General features: G+C 52.2%; 1 protein-coding gene across 6 annotated transcripts in view; it reads left to right on the top strand.

Annotated features, from left to right (window-relative positions):
* The window catches only part of ZNF618 (zinc finger protein 618), a 118,053-nt gene extending 96,981 nt beyond the window's left edge, over positions 1–21,072 (top strand). For 3 of the 6 annotated variants that reach the window (XM_075324527.1, XM_075324528.1, XM_075324526.1), the window contains exons 7-15: positions 374–451; positions 3,805–3,894; positions 7,449–7,529; positions 7,773–7,856; positions 8,873–8,917; positions 10,374–10,457; positions 14,014–14,091; positions 14,546–14,644; positions 16,427–21,072. In XM_075324527.1, coding sequence (XP_075180642.1) covers positions 374–451; positions 3,805–3,894; positions 7,449–7,529; positions 7,773–7,856; positions 8,873–8,917; positions 10,374–10,457; positions 14,014–14,091; positions 14,546–14,644; positions 16,427–17,937 — 2,150 coding nt within the window. In that variant the 3' untranslated portion in view covers positions 17,938–21,072. The remainder of the gene's footprint in view (positions 1–373; positions 452–3,804; positions 3,895–7,448; positions 7,530–7,772; positions 7,857–8,872; positions 8,918–10,373; positions 10,458–14,013; positions 14,092–14,545; positions 14,645–16,426) is intronic. The other 3 variants (XM_075324531.1, XM_075324530.1, XM_075324529.1) reach the window with 2 other exon arrangements.
* Positions 21,073–21,596: the final 524 nt, after the last annotated feature.

Here is a 21,596-nt window from a genome sequence, read left to right as displayed (position 1 = left end):
TATATGATACATTGGAATGTCAGGAAATGCATAAGAGTGGCCTCTCTGGTGACATCTTGTGGCCGTATGTAGAAGTGCACAAGTCACTACATTATTATTATTATACTATCATTTATTCCATGGCGCTTTATATGTAAAAAGAAGTATACATAATAAAAGCAAGTAGAATAATCCTGAACAATACCAGACACCGACAGGTACAGGAGGAGACAATCCCTTTAAATGAGGCTGGGAAGGATGGGTCTATGTTATCGATGGTTCACTTCATTCTGTATTTTATATATATATTTTTTTATTTTATTTTTTTACTTTCTGATCATATAACATCAGTTTTCTTTTTTTTTATGGTTCTTTTTTTTTTTTGCCTTTTTAGACACCTATATCCATATGATGGTAACGTCAGGGGACGCAAAAGAAGAGGACCTAGAATCATGTGTCAGATTTGGTCCAAGTATGAATCACATATGGGATATGTGTAGAATATCTCGCTCCTCCCTCCGCACGGCTAAACCTTATCATTCCCTTTTAGGTTTTATTCTTATAGTGTTCTCCCTATTTATTGTATACAGTTTGGGGTTCAGTTTGCTGGGGGAGGTGTGCGCACCGGAAGCTTTATATATTTTATATAGAATATATTTACATGTGCGTAAAGTATGGTTTAATACATTATAGTCAGTGACCAGTAATGGAAGAAATTTAGTGAGCAGCCCCTCTCTGTGTCTGTGCGGCTGCAGCTTCTTTCTGTGTGTGTCTGTGCGGCTGCAGCCTCTCTCGCTCTGTGTCTGTGCGGCTGCAGCCTCTCTCTGTGTCTGTGCGGCTGCAGCCTCTCTCTGTGTCTGTGCGGCTGCAGCCTCTCTCTCTTTCTCTCGCTCTCTCTGTGGCTGTAGCCTCTCTCTGCGTCTGTGCGGCTGCAGCCTGTCTTTTCCTCTCGCTCTCTATCTCTGTGTGGCTGCAGCCTCTCTCTCTTTTTCTCTCTCTGTGTCTGTGCGGCTGCAGCCTCTCTCCCTGTGTCTGTATAGCTGCAGCCTCTCTCCCTGTGTCTGTACGGCTGCAGCCTCTCTCTCTCTTTTTCTCTCTCTCTATCTGTGTGGCTGCAGCCTCTCTCTCTCTGTGTCTGTGCGGCTGCAGCCTCTCTCTGTGTCTGTGCGGCTGCAGCCTCTCTCTGTGTTTGTGCGGCTGCAGCCTCTCTCTCTTTCTCTCGCTCTCTCTGTGGCTGTAGCCTCTCTCTGCGTCTGTGCGGCTGCAGCCTGTCTTTTCCTCTCGCTCTCTTTCTCTGTGTGGCTGCAGCCTCTCTCTTTTTCTCTCTCTGTGTCTGTGCGGCTGCAGCCTCTCTCCCTGTGTCTGTATAGCTGCAGCCTCTCTCCCTGTGTCTGTACGGCTGCAGCCTCTCTCTCTCTTTTTCTCTCTCTCTCTCTGTGTGGCTGCAGCCTCTCTCTCTCTGTGTCTGTGCGGCTGCAGCCTCTCTCTCGCTCTGTGTCTGTGCGGCTGCAGCCTCTCTCTCGGTGTCTGTGCGGCTGCAGCCTCTCTCTCTGTGTCTGTGCGGCTGCAGCCTCTCTCTCTGTGTCTGTGCGGCTGCAGCCTCTCTCTCTGTGTCTGTGCGGCTGCAGCCTCTCTCTCTGTGTCTGTGCGGCTGCAGCCTTTCTCTGTGTCTGTGCGGCTGCAGCCTCTCTCTCGCTCTGTGTCTGTGCGGCTGCAGCCTCTCTCTCGGTGTCTGTGTGGCTGCAGCCTCTCTCTCTGTGTCCTTGCGACTGCAGCCTCTCTCTCTGTGCCTGTGCGGCTGCAGCCTCTCTCTGTGCCTGTGCGGCTGCAGCCTCTCTCTCTCTGTGTCTGTGCGGCTGCAGCCTCTCCCTCTCTGTGTCTGTGCGGCTGCAGCCTCTCTCTGTGCCTGTGTCTGTGCGGCTGCAGCCTCTCTCTCTGTGCCTGTGTCTGTGCGGCTGCAGCCTCTCTCTCTCTGTGCCTGTGAGGCTGCAGCCTCTCTCTGTGTCTGTGCGGCTGCAGCCTCTCTCTCTCTCTGTGCCTGTGCGGCTGCAGCCTCTCTCTCTCTGTGTCTGTGCGGCTGCAGCCTCTCTCTGTGCCTGTGTCTGTGCGGCTGCAGCCTCTCTCTCTGTGCCTGTGCGGCTGCAGCCTCTCTCTCTGTGCCTGTGTGGCTGCAGCCTCTCTCTCTCTCTGTGCCTGTGCGGCTGCAGCCTCTCTCTCTGTGCCTGTGCGGCTGCAGCCTCTCTCTCTCTGTGCCTGTGCGGCTGCAGCCTCTCTCTCTCTGTGCCTGTGCGGCTGCAGCCTCTCTCTCTCTGTGCCTGTGCGGCTACAGCCTCTCTCTCTCTGTGTCTGTGCGGCTGCAGCCTCTCTCTCTCTGTGCCTGTGAGGCTGCAGCCTCTCTCTGTGTCTGTGCGGCTGCAGCCTCTCTCTCTCTCTGTGCCTGTGCGGCTGCAGCCTCTCTCTCTCTCTGTGCCTGTGCGGCTGCAGCCTCTCTCTCTCTGTGCCTGTGCGGCTGCAGCCTCTCTCTGTGTCTGTGCGGCTGCAGTCTCTCTCTCTCTGTGCCTGTGCGGCTGCAGCCTCTCTCTCTCTGTGCCTGTGCGGCTGCAGCCTCTCTCTGTGTCTGTGCAGCTGCAGCCTCTCTCTGTGTCTGTGTGGCTGCAGCCTCTCTCTGTGCCTGTGTGGCTGCAGCCTCTCTCTCTGTGTGGCTGCAGCCTCTCTGTGTCTGTGCGGCTGCAGCCTCTCTGTGTCTGTGCGGCTGCAGCCTCTCTGTGTCTGTGCGGCTGCAGCCTCTCTGTGTCTGTGCGGCTGCAGCCTCTCTGTGTCTGTGCGGCTGCAGCCTCTCTGTGTCTGTGCGGCTGCAGCCTCTCTCTCTGTGTGGCTGCAGCCTCTCTCTCTGTGTGGCTGCAGCCTCTCTCTCTGTGTGGCTGCAGCCTCTCTCTCTGTGTGGCTGCAGCCTCTCTCTCTGTGTGGCTGCAGCCTCTCTCTCTGTGTGGCTGCAGCCTCTCTCTCTGTGTGGCTGCAGCCTCTCTCTCTGTGTCTGTGCGGCTGCAGCCTCTCTCTGTGCCTGTGTGGCTGCAGCCTCTCTCTCTGTGTCTGTGTGGCTGCAGCCTCTCTCTCTGTGTCTGTGCGACTGCAGCGTCTCTGTGTCTGTGCGGCTGCAGCCCCTCTCTCTGTGTCTGTGCGGCTGCAGCCTCTCCTCTCTGTGTCTGTGCGACTGCAGCCTCTCTCTCTGTGTCTGTGCGGGCTGCAGCCTCTCTCTCTGTGTCTGTGGTGGCTGCAGCCTCTCTCTCTGTGTCTGTGCGACTGCAGCGTCTCTGTGTCTGTGCGGCTGCAGCCCCTCTCTCTGTGCCTGTGTATGCAGTCAGACAGTGGAGATACTCTTTTAGCTCATTGGTCAGATTCTAGCTGTGTCCTGTTCGGCCGTTCTCCAGTTCTGTGAAATGAGGTTTTTTGCATCTCATTATAATCCCCGTTGTAGACCTAGAATCCCTAGTGGCGGCATATCAGCAATTCTGATTGGATGAGAGGCATGGGTGGTCCTGCAGTAAGGGTCCCACATATATCACATTTGGGTCCCCTCCGGTGCCGCGCCTCATTCTGGGGGTTCCTATTGGAGCATCCCCTTTTTTCATCTATTCATGTTAAATAGAGGGCAGAGCTCCTCCAATCAGGATCCTGCTCTGGGGTCCCGGCAGCCGGTGGGCAACATATAAAGAGGGCAAAGTCCATTAACTCCTTAGAAGCCGCCTTTGGGGTCTCTGTCCGTGTGCACAGCAGCTGCGCATTGTATTCATAACAATAACAGGGAATGGTCTCCTTTTTTTGTAGAAACCGGTAATTATATGTGCGAGTTCTGCGGCAAACAGTACAAATACTACACTCCGTACCAGGAGCACGTGGCTCTGCACACCCCGATCAGTGAGTATGATTAACCCTTCTTACTGACACCCGACCGGACAACACTAGGGGGAGTGATAAGATCCTGTCTGCAGCCACCACTAGGGGGAGCTCCCTGTATACAGAGATACATGATAAGATCCTGTCTGCAGCCACCACTAGGGGTAGCTCCCTGTATACAGAGATACATGATAAGATCCTGTCTGCAGCCACCACTAGGGGGAGCTCCCTGTATACAGAGATACATGATAAGATCCTGTCTGCAGCCACCCACTAGGGGGAGCTCCCTGTATACAGAGATACATGATAAGATCCTGTCTGCAGCCACCACTAGGGGGAGCTCCCTGTATACAGAGATACATGATAAGATCCTGTCTGCAGTCACTACTAGGGGGAGCTCCCTGTATACAGAGATACATGATAAGATCCTGTCTGTAGACACCACTAGGGGGAGCTCCCTGTATACAGAGATACATGATAAGATCCTGTCTGCAGCCACCACTAGGGGGAGCTCCCTGTATACAGAGATACATGATAAGATCCTGTCTGCAGCCTCCACTAGGGGGAGCTCCCTGTATACAGAGATACATGATAAGATCCTGTCTGCAGCCACCACTAGGGGGAGCTCCCTGTATACAGAGATACATGACACGATCCTGTATGCAGCCACCACTAGGGGGAGCTCCCTGTATACAGAGATACATGATAAGATCCTGTCTGCAGCCACCACTAGGGGAGCTCCCTGTATACAGAGATACATGACACGATCCTGTCTGCAAGCCACCACTAGGGGGAGCTCCCTGTATACAGAGATACATGATAAGATCCTGTCTGCAGCCTCCACTAGGGGGAGCTCCCTGTATACAGAGATACATGATAAGATCCTGTCTGCAGCCACCACTAGGGGGAGCTCCCTGTATACAGAGATACATGATAAGATCCTGTCTGCAGCCACCACTAGGGGGAGCTCCCTGTATACAGAGATACATGATAAGATCCTGTCTGCAGCCACCACTAGGGGGAGCTCCCTGTATACAGAGATACATGATAAGATCCTGTCTGCAGCTACCACTAGGGGGAGCTCCCTGTATACAGAGATACATGATAAGATCCTGTCTGCAGCCACACTAGGGGGAGCTCCCTGTATACAGAGATACATGATAAGATCCTGTCTGCAGCCACCACTAGGGGGAGCTCCCTGTATACAGAGATACATGATAAGATCCTGTCTGCAGCCACCACTAGGGGGAGCTCCCTGTATACAGAGATACATGATAAGATCACTGTCTGCAGTCACCACTAGGGGGAGCTCCCTGTATACAGAGATACATGATAAGATCCTGTCTGCAGCCACCACTAGGGGGAGCTCCCTGTATACAGAGATACATGATAAGATTCTGTCTGCAGCCACCACTAGGGGGGAGCTCCCTGTATACAGAGACACGTGATAAGATCCTGTCTGCAGTCACCACTAGGGGGAGCTCCCTGTATACAGAGATACATGATAAGATCCTGTCTGCAGCCACCACTAGGGGGAGCTCCCTGTATACAGAGATACATGATAAGATCCCTGTCTGCAGCCTCCACTAGGGGAAGCTCCCTGTAATACAGAGATACATGATAAGATTCTGTCTGCAGCCACCACTAGGGGGAGGCTCCCTGTATACAGAGACACATGATAAGATCCTGTCTGCAGTCACCACTAGGGGAAGCTCCCTGTATACAGAGATACATGATAAGATCCTGTCTGCAGCCTCCACTAGGGGGAGCTCGCTGTATACGGAGATACATAAGATCCTGTCTGCAGCCACCACTGGGGGGAACTCCCTGTATACAGAGATTTATGATAAGATCCTGTCTGCAGCCACCACTAGGGGGAGCTCCCTGTATACAGAGATACATGATAAGATCCTGTCTGCAGCCACCACTAGGGGGAGCTCTTATATTATCATGTATCTCTGTATACAGGGAGCTCCCCCTAGTGGTTACTGCAGACAGGATCTTATCATGTATCTCTGTATACAGGGAGCTCCCCCTATTGGTGGCTGCAGACAGGATCTTATCATGTATCTCTGTATACAGGGAGCTCCCCCTAGTGGTGACTGCAGACAGGATCTTATCATATATCTCTGTATACAGGGCGCTCCCCCTAGTGGTGTCTGCAGGACAGGATCTTATCATGTATCTCTGTATACAGGGAGCTCCCCCTAGTGGTGGCTGCAGACAGGATCTTATCATGTATCTCTGTATACAGGGAGCTCCCCCTAGTGGTGACTGCAGACAGGATCTTATCATATATCTCTGTATACAGGGCGCTCCCCCTAGTGGTGGCTGCAGACAGGATCTTATCATGTATCTCTGTATACAGGGAGCTCCCCCTATTGGTGGCTGCAGACAGGATCTTATCATGTATCTCTGTATACAGGGAGCTCCCCCTAGTGGTGACTGCAGACAGGATCTTATCATATATCTCTGTATACAGGGCGCTCCCCCTAGTGGTGTCTGCAGACAGGATCTTATCATGTATCTCTGTATACAGGGAGCTCCCCCTAGTGGTGGCTGCAGACAGGATCTTATCATGTATCTCTGTATACAGGGAGCTCCCCCTAGTGGTGACTGCAGACAGGATCTTATCATATATCTCTGTATACAGGGCGCTCCCCCTAGTGGTGGCTGCAGACAGGATCCTATCATGTATCTCTGTATACAGGGCGCTCCCCCTAGTGGTGGCTGCAGACAGGATCTTATCATGTATCTCTGTATACAGGGAGCTCCCCCTAGTGGTGACTGCAGACAGGATCTTATCATATATCTCTGTATACAGGGCGCTCCCCCTAGTGGTGGCTGCAGACAGGATCCTATCATGTATCTCTGTATACAGGGCGCTCCCCCTAGTGGTGGCTGCAGACAGGATCTTATCATGTATCTCTGTATACAGGGAGCTCCCCCTAGTGGTGACTGCAGACAGGATCTTATCATATATCTCTGTATACAGGGCGCTCCCCCTAGTGGTGGCTGCAGGACAGGACAGGACAGAGATACATAAGATCCTGTCTGCAGCCACCACTAGGGGGAGCTCCCTGTATACAGAGATACATGATAAGATCCTGTCTGCAGCCACCACTAGGGGGAGCTCCCTGTATACAGAGATACATGATAAGATCCTCTCTGCAGTCACCACTAGGGGGAGCTCCCTGTATACAGAGATACATGATAAGAGCCTGTCTGCAGTCACCACTAGGGGGAGCTCCCTGTATACAGAGATACATGATAAGATCCTGTCTGCAGCCACCACTAGGGGAGCTCCCCCTAGTGGAGGCTGCAGATAGAATCTTATCATGTATCTCTGTATACAGGGAGCTCCCCCTAGTGGAGGCTGCAGACAGAATCTTATCATGTATCTCTGTATACAGGAGCTCCGCTGCAGACAGGACAGGACAGAGATACATAAGATTCTGTCTGCAGGAGAAGAGAACTATGTCCCAAGACTATAATGTGGAGCTCCGTCCTGGGGGATATCTGGATATGGGAAATGCTGACATCTTTGTCCTACAGATGTATTTTTTTTATTATAGAAAGTACATTCAATCAAGATGTGGAATCAAAGCAGCCCAATAACTATGAGGAAACCAACAGCAATTCTCAGCACTCCAGTGGTAAGAGCTTTATATCGGAATCGTCACCTCCAGAGCTGCATTCATAGTTCTGCTGGCACTTATGTGTATTATGGACGTACATCCCAGCCTGAGCTCTATGAAGTGGTCCGCTCAGGTCCTTAGACCCCGGGTCGAGCTGATACTGACGTGTGGGGGGAGAGAGCTGCTGCAGCGTCTCTTTATATGTAGATCTGAGGAAGTTTTTCACGCTTTATGATACACATTTTTTCACATTTTTTGTAGCCGGCTCTTGTCAAACACACACAGGGATGTCTGACATGGCGGGCGGAAGTGGAGGAGGCAGCAGCATGACCAACTGGCAGAAGGGTGAGTTATACGGATGTACCCCACATATACCAGATGTGGCCACTAGGTGGAGCTCTAATAATTGGTCACAGTTTTTTGTAAGTGACTTGTCCCGGAGCAGATATCCTGAAATACAACGATGACCCAAAGTCATGGAGGTCGGGGACGTTCTGTTTACAGCAAACACCAGGAGGAGGCGCCACCGCTTCATTAAAGTTAATCTATAACCCGTGGCTGTTGTCAGCCGATGCCACCGCCTGACGCCACCGCCTGACGCCCCACTGAGCTGCTCCTGCCTCGTATAGAAGGATTTATTACTGATGGAGGCACCTGGTGTGGACTGTAATCTCGGAGGACGCCTGCCCCCTCCGAGGTCCTACGTACCCCCCCCTGCCCCCTCCCTGAGGTCCTACGTACCCCCCCTGCCCCCTCCCTGAGGTCCTACGTACCCCCCCCTGCCCCCTCCCTGAGGTCCTACGTACCCCCCCTGCACCCCTCCCTGAGGTCCTACGTACCCCCCCTGCCCCCTCCCTGAGGTCCTACGTACCCCCCCCCTGCCCCCTCCCTGAGGTCCTACGTACCCCCCCTGCCCCCTCCCTGAGGTCCTACGTACCCCCCCCTGCCCCCTCCCTGAGGTCCTACGTACCCCCCCTGCACCCCTCCCTGAGGTCCTACGTACCCCCCCTGCACCCCTCCCTGAGGTCCTACGTACCCCCCCTGCCCCCTCTCTGAGGTCCTACGTACCCCCCCTGCCCCCTCCCTGAGGTCCTACGTACCCCCCCCCGCCCCCTCCCTGAGGTCCTACGTACCCCCCTGCCCCCTCCCTGAGGTCCTACGTACCCCCCCTGCCCCCTCCCTGAGGTCCTACGTACCCCCCCTGCCCCCCCCTGAGGTCCTACGTACCTCACCCTGCCTCTCATTACTGAGAAGCCACCAGTCTCCATCTTTACATGTCAGAGAGGACGGCGCTCACTGTCTGCACCCGCGTTATCGTTCACAGCCATGAACTTGCAGCATTTTATCATTTGTCTTTTCAGAAGCCACCAGCCCAATGACCTCCAGCTCCTTCCCGCTCATGCAAGGTTTGTTTCCACCTTCTCTATTTGTAGTTTTCTTATGTCAAACACATCGGCGCTGCTGGACAGCGAGACAGTCCCATAAAGGAGGGGCAGGGGGCGGCGGCGCAGACAGTGGGGCAGGGGGGGCAGCGCAGACAGTGGGGCGGGGGGGGCAGCGCAGACAGTGGGGCAGGGGGGGGCAGCGCAGACAGTGGGGCAGGGGGGGCAGCGCAGACAGTGGGGCAGGGGAGGCAGCGCAGACAGTGGGGCAGGGGAGGCAGCGCAGACAGTGGGGCAGGGGGGGCAGCGCAGACAGTGGGGCAGGGGAGGCAGCGCAGACAGTGGGGCAGGGGGGGCAGCGCAGACAGTGGGGCAGGGGGGGCAGCGCAGACAGTGGGGCAGGGGGGGCAGCGCAGACAGTGGGGCAGCGCAGACAGTGGGGCAGGGGGGGCAGCGCAGACAGTGGGGCAGCGCAGACAGTGGGGCAGGGGGGGCAGCGCAGACAGTGGGGCGGGGGGGGCAGCGCAGACAGTGGGGCGGGGGGGGGCAGCGCAGACAGTGGGGCAGGGGGGGCAGCGCAGACAGTGGGGCAGGGGGGGCAGCGCAGACAGTGGGGCAGGGGGGGCAGCGCAGACAGTGGGGCAGGGGGGGCAGCGCAGACAGTGGGGCAGGGGGGGCAGCGCAGACAGTGGGGCAGCGCAGACAGTGGGGCAGGGGGGGCAGCGCAGACAGTGGGGCAGGGGGGGCAGCGCAGACAGTGGGGCAGGGGGGGCAGCGCAGACAGTGGGGCAGGGGGGGCAGCGCAGACAGTGGGGCAGGGGGGGCAGCGCAGACAGTGGGGCAGGGGGCGGCGCAGACAGTGGGGCAGGGGACGGCGCAGACACTGGGGCAGGGGGTGCCCTAGACATGGAGCAGGGGGCAGTGCAGACACTGGGCAGGGGGCGCCCAAAACACGGGGCAGGGGGCGGCGCAGACTAGGAAGCCACAGGGCAGGGGTCACCACGGACACTGGGCAGGAGTCTTCACAAGCACGAAACAGGGGCTCCACAGACAGTGCAGGTGGCGCCATTATATGGAGCAGAGGGCACCGCTGACACTAGGCACGGGGCACCACTTACACAGGCGCTCTCCTCACCCTCCTCTCCAGTTTTGCTCATGTCCCTCTCACTATTGGTGGGATGTGCTGATGCCTGCAGCACATTCGGGGGCACGGATCATCCAGGACGGCACGTCTGCACGCTGCAGATCACATTATGGGATGTCACTGTCCATTTATCTGTGATGATCTGTTTGGATCCTTTGTTAGTCTTGATCCGATTTGTGTTTTTCGTGCGGTGAATACGATGCGGCTTTGGAGCCCGATATCTGGGACCTCGTCACCTCCTGTCCCTGGGACCTCGTCACCTCCTGTCCCTGGGACCGAGCTCCTGAACATTCCTCTAAATCTTTCCAGTCTCAGTCTCTTTTTCTTCTGTTACAGGCAAAGTCTGGAAGAAGAAGATCAAAAGAAAGGTGGAAATGAACAACAAACCTGTGAAGAAAGAGAAGAGCGGTAAAGTGGAAGGTAGGTCCAGTCCTGGAGAGACATACATTGTATGTATACACCTCATCGAGATAGATATAAACCAGGCTGAGGTCTGAGGTGTGGCCCTACATGAAAACGGCAAAAACACAAACATCATAATAAAATCATTCTTTTTATTGACTACTTTGCTAAAATATTCATAAAAATGAGTGTGAGAGCAGCGTCCCAGGACGGAGATGTAGAGAATATGTCCGTGTATCCTGAAAGGAACCACATGTAGATGTCATGCGCTGGTCACATCAAATTCCACTTTATCTTCAGCATATGTGGAGGCAGCTGGTGGCAGCAAGACACTTGTCTGACGGGGAGTACCTGGCGGCAGCAGGACCTCTCTCTGTCCAAGGGGGGTAGCTGGTGGTAGCAGGACCTCTCTCTGGCTGGGGAGGTAGCTGGTGGTAGCAGGACCTCTCTCTGGCTGGGGAGGTAGCTGGTAGTAGCAGGACCTCTCTCTGGCCGGAGAGGTAACTGGCGGTAGCAGGACCTCTCTCTGGCAGGAGACGTAGCTGGCGGTAGCAGGACCTCTCTCTGGCCTGGGAGATAGCTGGCGGCAGCAGGTCCTCTCTCTGGCCAGGAGGGTACCTGGTGGCAGCAGGACCTCTCTCTGGCCAGGAGGGTACCTGGTGGCAGCAGGACCTCTCTCTGGCCATGAGGGTACCTGGTGGCAGCAGGACCTCTCTCTGGCCAGGAGGGTACCTGGTGGCAGCAGGACCTCTCTCTGGCCCAGGGGGTAGCTGGTGGTAGCAGGACCTCTCTCTGTCCAGGGGGGGCATCTGGTGGTAGCAGGACATCTCTCTGTCCAGGGGGGGTAGCTGGCGGCAACAGGACCTCTCTCTGGCTGGGGAGGTAGCTGGTGGCTGCAGAACCACCTATGTCTAGCCATGAGTTAGCTGGCAGCAGCAGGACTTTTTCTGGCCGAGGGGTTGCTGGTGGCAGCAGGACCACCTGTCTGGCCCTGGTGTATCTAGCGACATCAGGACCTCTGTCTGAACAGGGGGTAGCTGTTGGCAACAGGATCCCATCTGGCTAGGCACGTAGCTGGCAACAGCAGGACCCCTGTCTGGTCAGGGGGGTAGCTAGCGACAACAGGACCTTTGTCTGGCCGGGATGTAGATGTCAACAGCAGGACCTATGTCTGGCCAGTGGGTAGCTGGTGATAGCAGGACCTTTGTTTGGTCAGGGGGTAGCTGGCAAGAACAGGACCTCTGTCTGGCCGGGATGTAGATGGCAACAGTAGGACCTTTGTCTGGCCAGGGGGTAGCTGGAGGCAGCAGTACCCCTTCTTGGACAGGGACTAGCTGGCGACAGCAGCATCTCTGTCTAGCCGGTGGGGTTGCTGGTGACAGCAAGACCCATGTCTTGTCTAAGGTAGCTGGCGATAGCAGGACTTCTCTCTGGCCATGGAGGTAGCTGGCGGCAGCAGGACCTCTCTCTGGCCGGGGAGGTAGCTGGCGGTAGCAGGACCTCACTCTCGCCGGGGTGGTAGCTGGAGGTAGCAGGACCTCTCTCTGGCCGGAGACGTAGCTGGCGGCAGCAGGACCTCTCTCTGGCCAGGGAGGTAGCTGGCGGCAGCAGGACCTCTCTCTGGCCGGGGTGGTAGCTGGTAGCAGCAGGACCTTTCTTTCTGACCGGGGAGGTAGCTGGTAGCAGCAAGACCTCTCTCTCTGACCGGGGAGGTAGCTGGTGGTAGCAGCAGGACCTCTCTCTCTGACCGGGGAGGTAGCTGGTGGTAGCAGCACCTCTCTCTCTGACCGGGGAGGTAGCTGGTGGTAGCAGGACCTCTCTCTCTGACCGGGGAGGTAGCTGGTGGTAGCAGGACCTTTCTTTCTGACCGGGGTGGTAGCAGGACCTCTCTCTCTGACCGGGGAGGTAGCTGATGGTAGCAGGACCTCTCTCTCTGATCGCGGAGGTAGCTGGTGGTAGCAGGACCTCTCTCTCTGACCGGGGAGGTAGCTGGTGGTAGCAGGACCTCTCTCTCTGACCGGGGAGGTAGCTGGTGGTAGCAGGACCTCTCTCTCTGACCGGGGAGGTAGCTGGTGGTAGCAGGACCTCTCTCTCTGATCGGGGAGGTAGCTGGTGGTAGCAGGACCTCTCTCTCTGACCGGGGAGGTAGCTGGTGGTAGCAGGACCTTTCTTTCTGACCGGGGAGGTATCTGGTGGTAGCAGGACCTCTCTCTCTGACCGGGGAGGTAGCTGATGGTAGCAGGACCTCTCTCTCTGATCGGGGAGGTATCTGGTGGTAGCAGGACCTCTCTCTCTGACCGGGGAGGTAGCTGGTGGTAGCAGGACCTCTCCTTACTTGTTTTTGATGGATGAGATCTGGCAGTTGAAGACTAACCTCTAAGACAAAAGGGGATGAAGGGGACCAAAAAGATATGGACCTCCTCTTTTATTTCCCAGAATAGAATAACTTGAGTATAGGTCTCAGAGGCCTGAAAATAGGTAAGTGCTTTGTTATCCTGAACCTAAGGTTGGGTATTTTCTCCAGGTCACTGTCTCGCCCATCGCTCGGTCTCCATATTTGAGAATACAGCAGGTGAAACCACGGGTGGCTCTTTATTGCAGCCAGGTACCACGTGTGAACACATAGAGCGTCGCATGTGGACTCCGGACACCTGGACCACCACAATGCCCTTGTGCTGCCGGGTGTCTTGGAGGAGCTGGTCTGTATGGAGATATAGGGCAATATAAGACCGTATATGACCACTGTGACCCGTAATCACTCCATCCAGGAATCATTACATGTGTATATGGGATCGAGGTCTTATCTCTCATCATTACTCCGGTCTCCCCAGAACGCTGTTCCTAGAATGATCAGATAGGATCAGCCTGCGAGGGAACAGTCAGGAGCCAAGTGTAATATTGCATCATAGTGCTGAGAAATAAGATGTATGCTGTGTGTGGCACAACCCTCGGGACCGGCCCAGTGTCCTCGGTTACACCCGTGATAGTTTATTGGGAGGCTGAGCTGGTAAGACAGTAACTCCCGCATGCCTGCTCCTGGTATACCGGTCACGCTCCACCATCTTTTACACCTCCCCCCTTCTTAGCTCACATTACACCGTCCAGTTTAGGCCAAGTCTGGATGACGTCACGTCTGCACATATCAGCCAGGAGTCCTGTACTGATGGCGCTGACATCCTGGGAGGTATGTGCCGATGAGACGACATTGGTCTCATCTTGGTGATGAGTCATGTGCTTAGGCGGCCATAGCAATCTCTTATTTCCGCTTAGTTCCTTCAAGGAGCCGACCACCTTCTCTTGTTAGTTCCACTTTCCTCACAAACTGTGTCTGGTCCTGTGACCCTCCTGCCGGGAGCAGTTTTTGTGCAGAAAGCTGCACTGACGAGAGGTGGCCGACATCTGTAGAAGGCCTCCAAAATGTCTGCCTCATTCTGACGTCTTCAGAGAAACAAGGGCGTTTCAAGGGGCCCTTCCCACCATGTTCACTCCCCAACCGATTTGTCCCTGGAGCGTGTCTATGAGAGCATTGCGTTGTGAGAAATCTTTTTGAAACCCCCAAATTGTTTTCTCGCAGAACCGTACACTTGTGGGGCATGCGGGATTCAGTTCCTGTTTTACAGCAATCTCCTGGAGCACATGCAGTCGCACGCTGGTGAGAATACTCCCAACTTTATTGTCGTTTGCTTGTCAATGAAGTATTCTGATACCTTTTTTTTTAGTTTCTCTTTTGCACTGCAAGCTATGAGGGCTAGCGGCTTACTCCGGCCGACACGTGCTGCTCCACATGAATGTACCATAAAAATCTGATTAATAAGGCAGGGTGAGAGAGAAAAGCCTTCCGGACCCTTCTCCGTGGATAGAAAAGGGGAGCCTATCCCTCAGACCAGAGATCCAGCCCGTGGACATGATCCGTTTGCGGCTCTTCGGCTGATAACAGAGGGGTGCAGCACTCGGCGGAGTTTTTCCTATCTCTGCTGCCTTTAGTAATCAGATTTTCTTCCTTTTTATTGAAGGTGATCTGTGATAGCTTGTGCCAGGGCTGCTCTTTGTGCATCTTCTCCTCGTGTCAGTCGTCCAGTCCAACTTTTTTATTGCTTTTCCCTCAGCTGACAACGAAAACAACATCACAACCAACCAAACCCGATCGCTGCCGCCTGCTGCGGAGAACTGGAAGCCTCAGCCCCAGAGAAACGACACCAATAACAGTACGTGAGCGCTAGGGGGATGGGGTCGGGGTCGTCTGAAGAAAGGAGCCTAAACCATTTAGAAGCCATTTTTGCATTTTGGCTTTTTCCTTCCAAGAGCCATAAGTTATCTTTTTCCACCTACAAAACCATAATGCGGCTGCTTGTTTGGGGTTTTTTTGCGGGACGAGTTGTAGTTTTGAACTGCACCATTCATTTTATTGAACTAGATAATGGAAAATAAACTAGGTGCAATTAAATTGGGCAAAAAAATGCAATTACACAGACGTACACAGCTCTGCTACATAAACATATATATATACACACACACACAGCTCTGCTACATAAACATATATATACACACACACACAGCTCTGCTACATAATCATATATATACACACACACACAGCTCTGCTACATAAACATACATATTGTGTGTGTGTGTGTGTGTGTGTTGCACGCTCACACGTCTGGACCCCGAGAGCGTCATAGGCTATGTTGTGAGGCGAAATTTTAACCCTGCGCTTTACAGTTATTCATCAAACAACCTGCCTCCATTAAAGCAAATGGAGCTGGGAGCCACAGTGGAGCCAGAGCTTCAGAAGAATGCGCAGCCACGCCCTTATATGGAATGTTGGCTTGTCACAATGCAGCCAGGGAAAGAGACAGACAGAGACAGGGAAAGAGACAGACAGAGACAGGGAAAGAGAGACAGACAGAGACAGGGAAAGAGAGACAGACAGAGACAGGGAAAGAGAGACAGACAGAGACAGGGAAAGAGAGACAGACAGACAGGGAAAGAGAGACAGACAGAGACAGGGAAAGAGAGACAGACAGAGACAGGGAAAGAGAGACAGACAGACAGGGAAGGAGAGACAGACAGAGACAGGGAAAGAGAGACAGACAGAGACAGGGATAGATATACAGAGGGGGAGACAGACAGAGAATGGGAGAGAAACAGTTACTATCCCGGGCAGCGCCGGGTGCTACAGCTAGTATGTATATGTGTGTAATATATATATACACACCGTATATGTATAAAATATATTACACACACACAGCCCTGCTACATAAACATACATATCTACACACACAGCTCTGCTACAGCAACATATGTTTTTCTTTCTAAAAAGTGTGTCTTTAAGTCCTACAAATTTGGTACGTCCGTCTTATAAAACAAACAATATAGTATTGGATTGTAAGACGCACCCCAAATTTTAAAGGGTAAAAAAAACAAAACTCGATCCATCTTATAATTCAGTGGTGTCTTACCGGACAGGAGTGGGGTTGCAGGAGGTAGGGGCGGTGGGTATCCCAGATGCTGTCCCAGAAACTGTCGGCGTTGCTGGTGGTGGGGCAGCTGTGCTGGGGCTCATGCTGCGGTGACGGGTGGTGAGGGCTTCAAAGAAATGGCGCCTGGAGTCGGCATGTGCGCAGATTGAGCTCTCGACTCCATGACAAGCAGAGATCACATTGGCGCACGCACCACTGATGAGGCGAGAGCTCCATCTGCGCACATGTTGACCCCGAGCGCCATTATTTGAAGCCATCACCGCCCACCACAGCCCCTGCACAGCCACCGCTGCAACATTGCCCCTATTTTCTGCTACCACCAACCCTGGTAAGCTACATACGGATTATAAGATGCACCCCTCACTTTCCTCTCAAATTTTTGGGAGGAAAAATGCATCTTATCCAAAAAATATGGTACGTCTCTTTTCTTGCCCTGTTTCTTGAAACGCGACTGTTCACAGCCCGAGATGTTGATCATTGTCTTGTTTTTGTCCTCTCTCGCTTTTTCAGCAGCTGCAGCGTCTTCTGCTCCGGTGCCGGCTGCTAACAACTATCTCCCCGAAAAAGAGCGGCAACACATTGCGGAAAGGCTTCTGCGGGTTATGTGCGCCGATCTGGGCGCTCTGAGCGTGGTCAACGGCAAAGACTTCTTGAAGCTGGCGCAAACCCTTGTAGACACTGGAGCTCGTTACGGGTCATTTGCTGTGAATGAAATTCTGGGTAACATGAACACGCTCGCTCTGAAACATCTGCCACGAATGTACAACCAGGTGAAAGTCAAGGTGACCTGCGCCCTAGGAAGCAACGTCTGCTTAGGAATCGGGGTGACCTGTCACTCGCAGAGCGTCGGCCCGGACTCGTGTTACATCCTCACCGCATATCAGGCTGAAGGGAATCGGATAAAGCGCTACGTGCTGGGGATTAAAGACGTGGACAGCAGAGACAGTGGTGAATTCATCCACCAGTGGGTGCAGAACGTTCTCTCTGAGTTCGTCATGTCGGAGATTAGGACAGTATATGTAACGGATTGCAAAGTGAACACTTCCGCCTTCTCCAAGGTCGGGACGTGCTTGCGTTGTTCTGCTTGCTCGTTGAACTCTGTGGTACAAAGCGTGCTAAACAAGCGCACGTTGCAGGCCCGTAACATGCACGAGGTCATAGAGCTGCTGAATGTCACCGAGGAGCTGGCAGGGTCGACTGGTCTCGCCAGGGAGACTTTTGGCTCCTTGGAAGAAAGTTGTCCTCCTCCTTGCTGGAACTCTGTCACGGACTCCCTCTTGCTAGTTCACGAGCGGTACGAGCAAATCTGTGAATTTTACAGCCGGGCTAAAAAGTTGATCATCATCCAAAACCTAAACAAGCACCTACTGAGTAACTTAGCTGCCATATTGGCCCCGGTGAAACAAGCAGTCATCGAGCTCAGCAACGAGTGCAAACCGACCCTGCAGCTCGTTCTTCCCACCTACGTCCGGTTGGAGAAGCTCTTCACCTCAAAGGCCAACGACGCCGGGGTCATCAGCAAGCTCTGCCACCTGTTCCTCGAAGCTTTGAAGGAGAACTTCAAGGTGGAGTCTACACACAAAGTGGCCATGATTTTGGACCCTCAGCAAAAGTTACGGCCCGTCCCTCCGTACCAACACGAAGAGATTATCAGCAAAGTCTGTGAACTGATCTACGAGGTGGAGGAGACGGAGTACGAAGCTCCAGCCAAAAAACCTAGACAATCCACCGACACGACCAAAGTTCAGGAAGACGACCGGCTGGGGAAGAACGAAGTCTACGACTATTTACAGGAACCTCTCTTTCAAGTGGCTCCGGATCTTTTCCAGTACTGGTCGTCGGTTTCCCAAAAACACAAGCACCTCTCCAAACTGGCTTTTTGGCTGTTGGCGGTCCCCGCGGTCGGCGCGCGGAGCGAGTGTGTAAATACGTGCGAACAAACATTACTTATCAAAAAAAAGAGACTCCTCAGCCCCTCGGATATGAACAAAGTCATGTTCCTCAAGTCCAATATGCTTTGAGCTGCTCCTGTTTTTGGGGGGTTTTTCAGACTTTTTAAAACACTGTTCCAAAAATTAAAAAAAAAAAAAGTGAATGACAAAGGATTTTTATGCTGAAAACACTGTGGACCTCAAAAAGGAAACGCTAGGAACCAAGTGCTGTTTGGTTTTGGTTTTTTTTTCTTTCCCGAATTTCGAGAGTCGTTTTTTCGGATCGGCCCGCGATCGATGGTGACTGTTCTTCTACGCTACAGGCAGCTGACTTCCAAAGTCACTTGAAGATTTTATTTTTCTTCTTTTTTTCTCCGTTAGTTTTTATTTTTCTTTTTTTTCCTCCATTTTTTGGATTTTTTTTTCTCTACACTTAGTAACTATTTATTTTTCTCGGTTTTGGCAGGGCCTTATTATACAGTGTTTGTTAAATTGACTTTTAAAATGGTAAAAAAAAAAATAAATAAATATTGGGGACAAAATAATAATAATTGAAGGGAACAAGGAGGAGCCATCAACCACCTGTGAGGATGGAGCCCGGCGGCTTTCTCTCTCCGTTCCCCGCTTTCCTAGGTGAGAGCGCCCCCTGTTGTATTTTTTTATGGCTGTTCCTTAGACTACTGACTGTACTGTTAGATCCCCCGTTATTAGTCCATTTCCTTACCGAAAATTTAAAAAAAAAAAAAACAAAATCACCTAAATTTAGAAATGGTCTGGAATGTAACGAGCAACGATTGTGAATGTATGTGCAATATCCAGCACAAGAGGACGCCCAGAACTGTAGCACAAATGTCCGTGTCGTGGTCATTCAGGCCGTACCCTCCCCTAGGACTACTTGGCGATACCAACTTAAAAGGGTTCTCCGGAATCATATGTTTTTGGGTTTTTTTTCTTTGGTGGGAAGGGGAGGCTTATCCAGGCACAGCTCCACCCTTGTCCATAGCTACCTGTGGTAGTGCAGCTCTGGTCCATAGACTACTGTTTTTTCGAAAGAAAAAAAAAAATAATACCGTATTTTTCAGTTTATAAGACGCACCCCAAATTTAGAGGAGAAAAAAGGGTCAAAAAAAAAATAGGGTCCCTCTTATAACCCGGTGGTGGTGGCTGGGCCGGGGCAGCTGTGACAGATGCTCTGTCGGCAGAGCGGGCTTGAAAAAAATGGCAACCAGAGTCGGCGCGTGCGCAGATGGAGCTCCTTGCTGTTATGATCTGGTCACCGTGGATGATCACAAAAATCCCATCAGCAGAAAAAACACAAGAGTAGTTGGAACCTGAGCTGACCGCAATCCCCTATCTGTCAGGCTACACTAGAAGTAGCCGTGGAGCGTTCCTAAACACACCTAGACGCCACGTCACAGCCGGAAAAACTTACTACACCTCAGAGATAGAAATAAGGAAACCTATCTTGCCTCGAAGCAGTCCCCAAAGAAATAGCAAGCCCCCAATATATAAAGCAAACAGTGATGTAAGAAAACACAATACACAGATAGTAAATATAGAATAGCAAAGGCAAAGCCTGACTTTCTAGATAGGACAGGACAGATAACTGATTGCAGTCAGTGCAAAAACCCCTGCGGAAAAATACCGATCGCCTGCTAAGAAAAATACTGAGAACACACGGACTCTCCCCCACTATATCAGGTACTCTTGTAAATAACGGAAGAAACAAAATACCAAAAAAAAACTACAAAAGTGCAAATAATCAAATAGAACAGGGAGAATCTCCCTTTTCTTGCAAAAGGTGGAACCCCCATGCTCATCAAAACAGAAAACAGACTTAAAGAAAAACAAACACCCTTAGGTGTGGATCAGGCAATAAAGCAAATAACTTGCAACTTATCTGGAATGGTACGGGCACAGGATAAATGAAAGGACAACTCCAAGCCAATTCAGAGACTGAGGAACAACAACAATAACCGGCCCCAGCCAGCAGACACCGCTCTACTGTATAACCCAGGCTGATCTGCAGTTGGGCTTCCCAAACTCCCAATTAACTCCCACACCTGTTGAGGCACAGTCAGATTCACCCCCAGTCCTGACCACCAGAGGGAGCTCCAAACCATCACCCCCTTGGATGACTTTCACAACACTTGGCTCAATGATGAGCTAAGATTTCAACTGCGCACGTGCCACCTCCGGGCGCCGATGTCCTTAAGTCTGCTGCTGGGAGATCAATGGACAGGAGGAGGTTATCTTGATCATTGCAGGTGAGATCTTGAGCCAAGAGCTCCATCTGCGCATGCGCCACCTCCGGGCACCATTATTTGAAGATCTCATCACCCCACAGATCATGCACCTTGCACAGCTGCCGCCAGTCGTGCACAGCCGCCGCAGCATTGTCCTTTGGATTTTAAGACACACCCCTCACTTTCCTCCCAAATTTTTGGGAGGAAAAGTGACTCTTATAATCTGAAAAATATGGTATATATATATTACTGAACACCTTTTTAAATTTACCATTTTCTGGAAACACTGCCACTCCTGCCTTCAGGTTGTGTCTGGTATTGCTCTATTGAAGTCAATGGCGCTGAACCAGGGGTGACACGGGGTTTTGACAAATAAAAAAGTAGACTTTTTTTTTTTTTTTTATCCCCTCTGTGCATTTTGCCTCTCCTTCCACGTCCTCCACTACCTCTAGTCCTCCTTCTCCATCACCTCTTGGTCTTCCCCGCCAGCCCATGTAGTGCCATACACAAACGGGTCGATGTAAGGTGCAAGAGTATAAATTCTGAATATATTATTTTTTTTTTCGTACCACTACTTGCACCTAATAAAGATTACTAACCTCTCTAGTATCCAACCCTGTATGTAATGACTCCGATCCGCGGATATCGGCACATAATTGCAATGAGGATATTCAGGTCGCCGGGTGGTGGTGGAAGGTAAGCGCTCCGCCGAGGTGGACGGATCTGCTGAGGATATGAGGAATCTGTCCATTGCAAGCAGCAAAGGAGAGAAAGCGACCGCCCGTCAGCTGGTCAGGAGCTAGGATCCAGCACAAGGGTGTCCTTACTTTCAGCACCTGTTACGGTTCACTGTGCATAGTCATCCTCACTTCATTGGAGAAGCTTTTGATCTGTTTGTGAATTTATTTTATTAGTGTGCACTCAGCCAAGTTTTACTCTTTTTGTAATGGAACCAAAGCTTAATTAGATTCTATTTAACCAAGGGGGTGGGGGTGGAGGGGCGGGGGAGGGACTTTTTTTTTTATATGTATACTGTATATCTCCACTCCGTTGATATCCGGTGTACTTCACTTAGTATTTACCTCGTAGTTTCACCTTTTGGTTATTCCGACCTGCGCACTTGAAAGTACCAGCGCGTATTTCCGTGGCCAGTGACACAGTGAAGTGGCCTCTGCATATACAGAAAATTGCACAGCGGTATAATGGAAAGATGCCAGGATAGTATAGAAATGTAAAAAAAAAAATAAATATATATATAAAGTATATACTGTATTTTTTCAGATTGTAAGACGCACCTTTCCTTCCAAAAATGTGGCAGGAAAATTTAAGGGTGCATCTAGCTTACAGGGGGGAGGGGGGGAGAACGGTGACAGGAGGCAGGGGCCATCCTCAAGACATCGGCGGGGCGGGCTTCAAATAATAGAGCTCTCAGCTCAAGATCTCATCTGCGCACGCGCCACCTCCGGCTCATTGATGTCCCAGCAGCGGACAAAGAAAAGGGCA

Source organism: Anomaloglossus baeobatrachus, chromosome 9 (genome assembly GCF_048569485.1).
Source record: "Anomaloglossus baeobatrachus isolate aAnoBae1 chromosome 9, aAnoBae1.hap1, whole genome shotgun sequence".
Lineage (NCBI taxonomy): Eukaryota > Metazoa > Chordata > Amphibia > Anura > Aromobatidae > Anomaloglossus > Anomaloglossus baeobatrachus.
The sequence above is the reverse complement of the archived record's forward strand: the minus strand, read 5'-3'. Positions and strand labels throughout refer to the sequence as shown.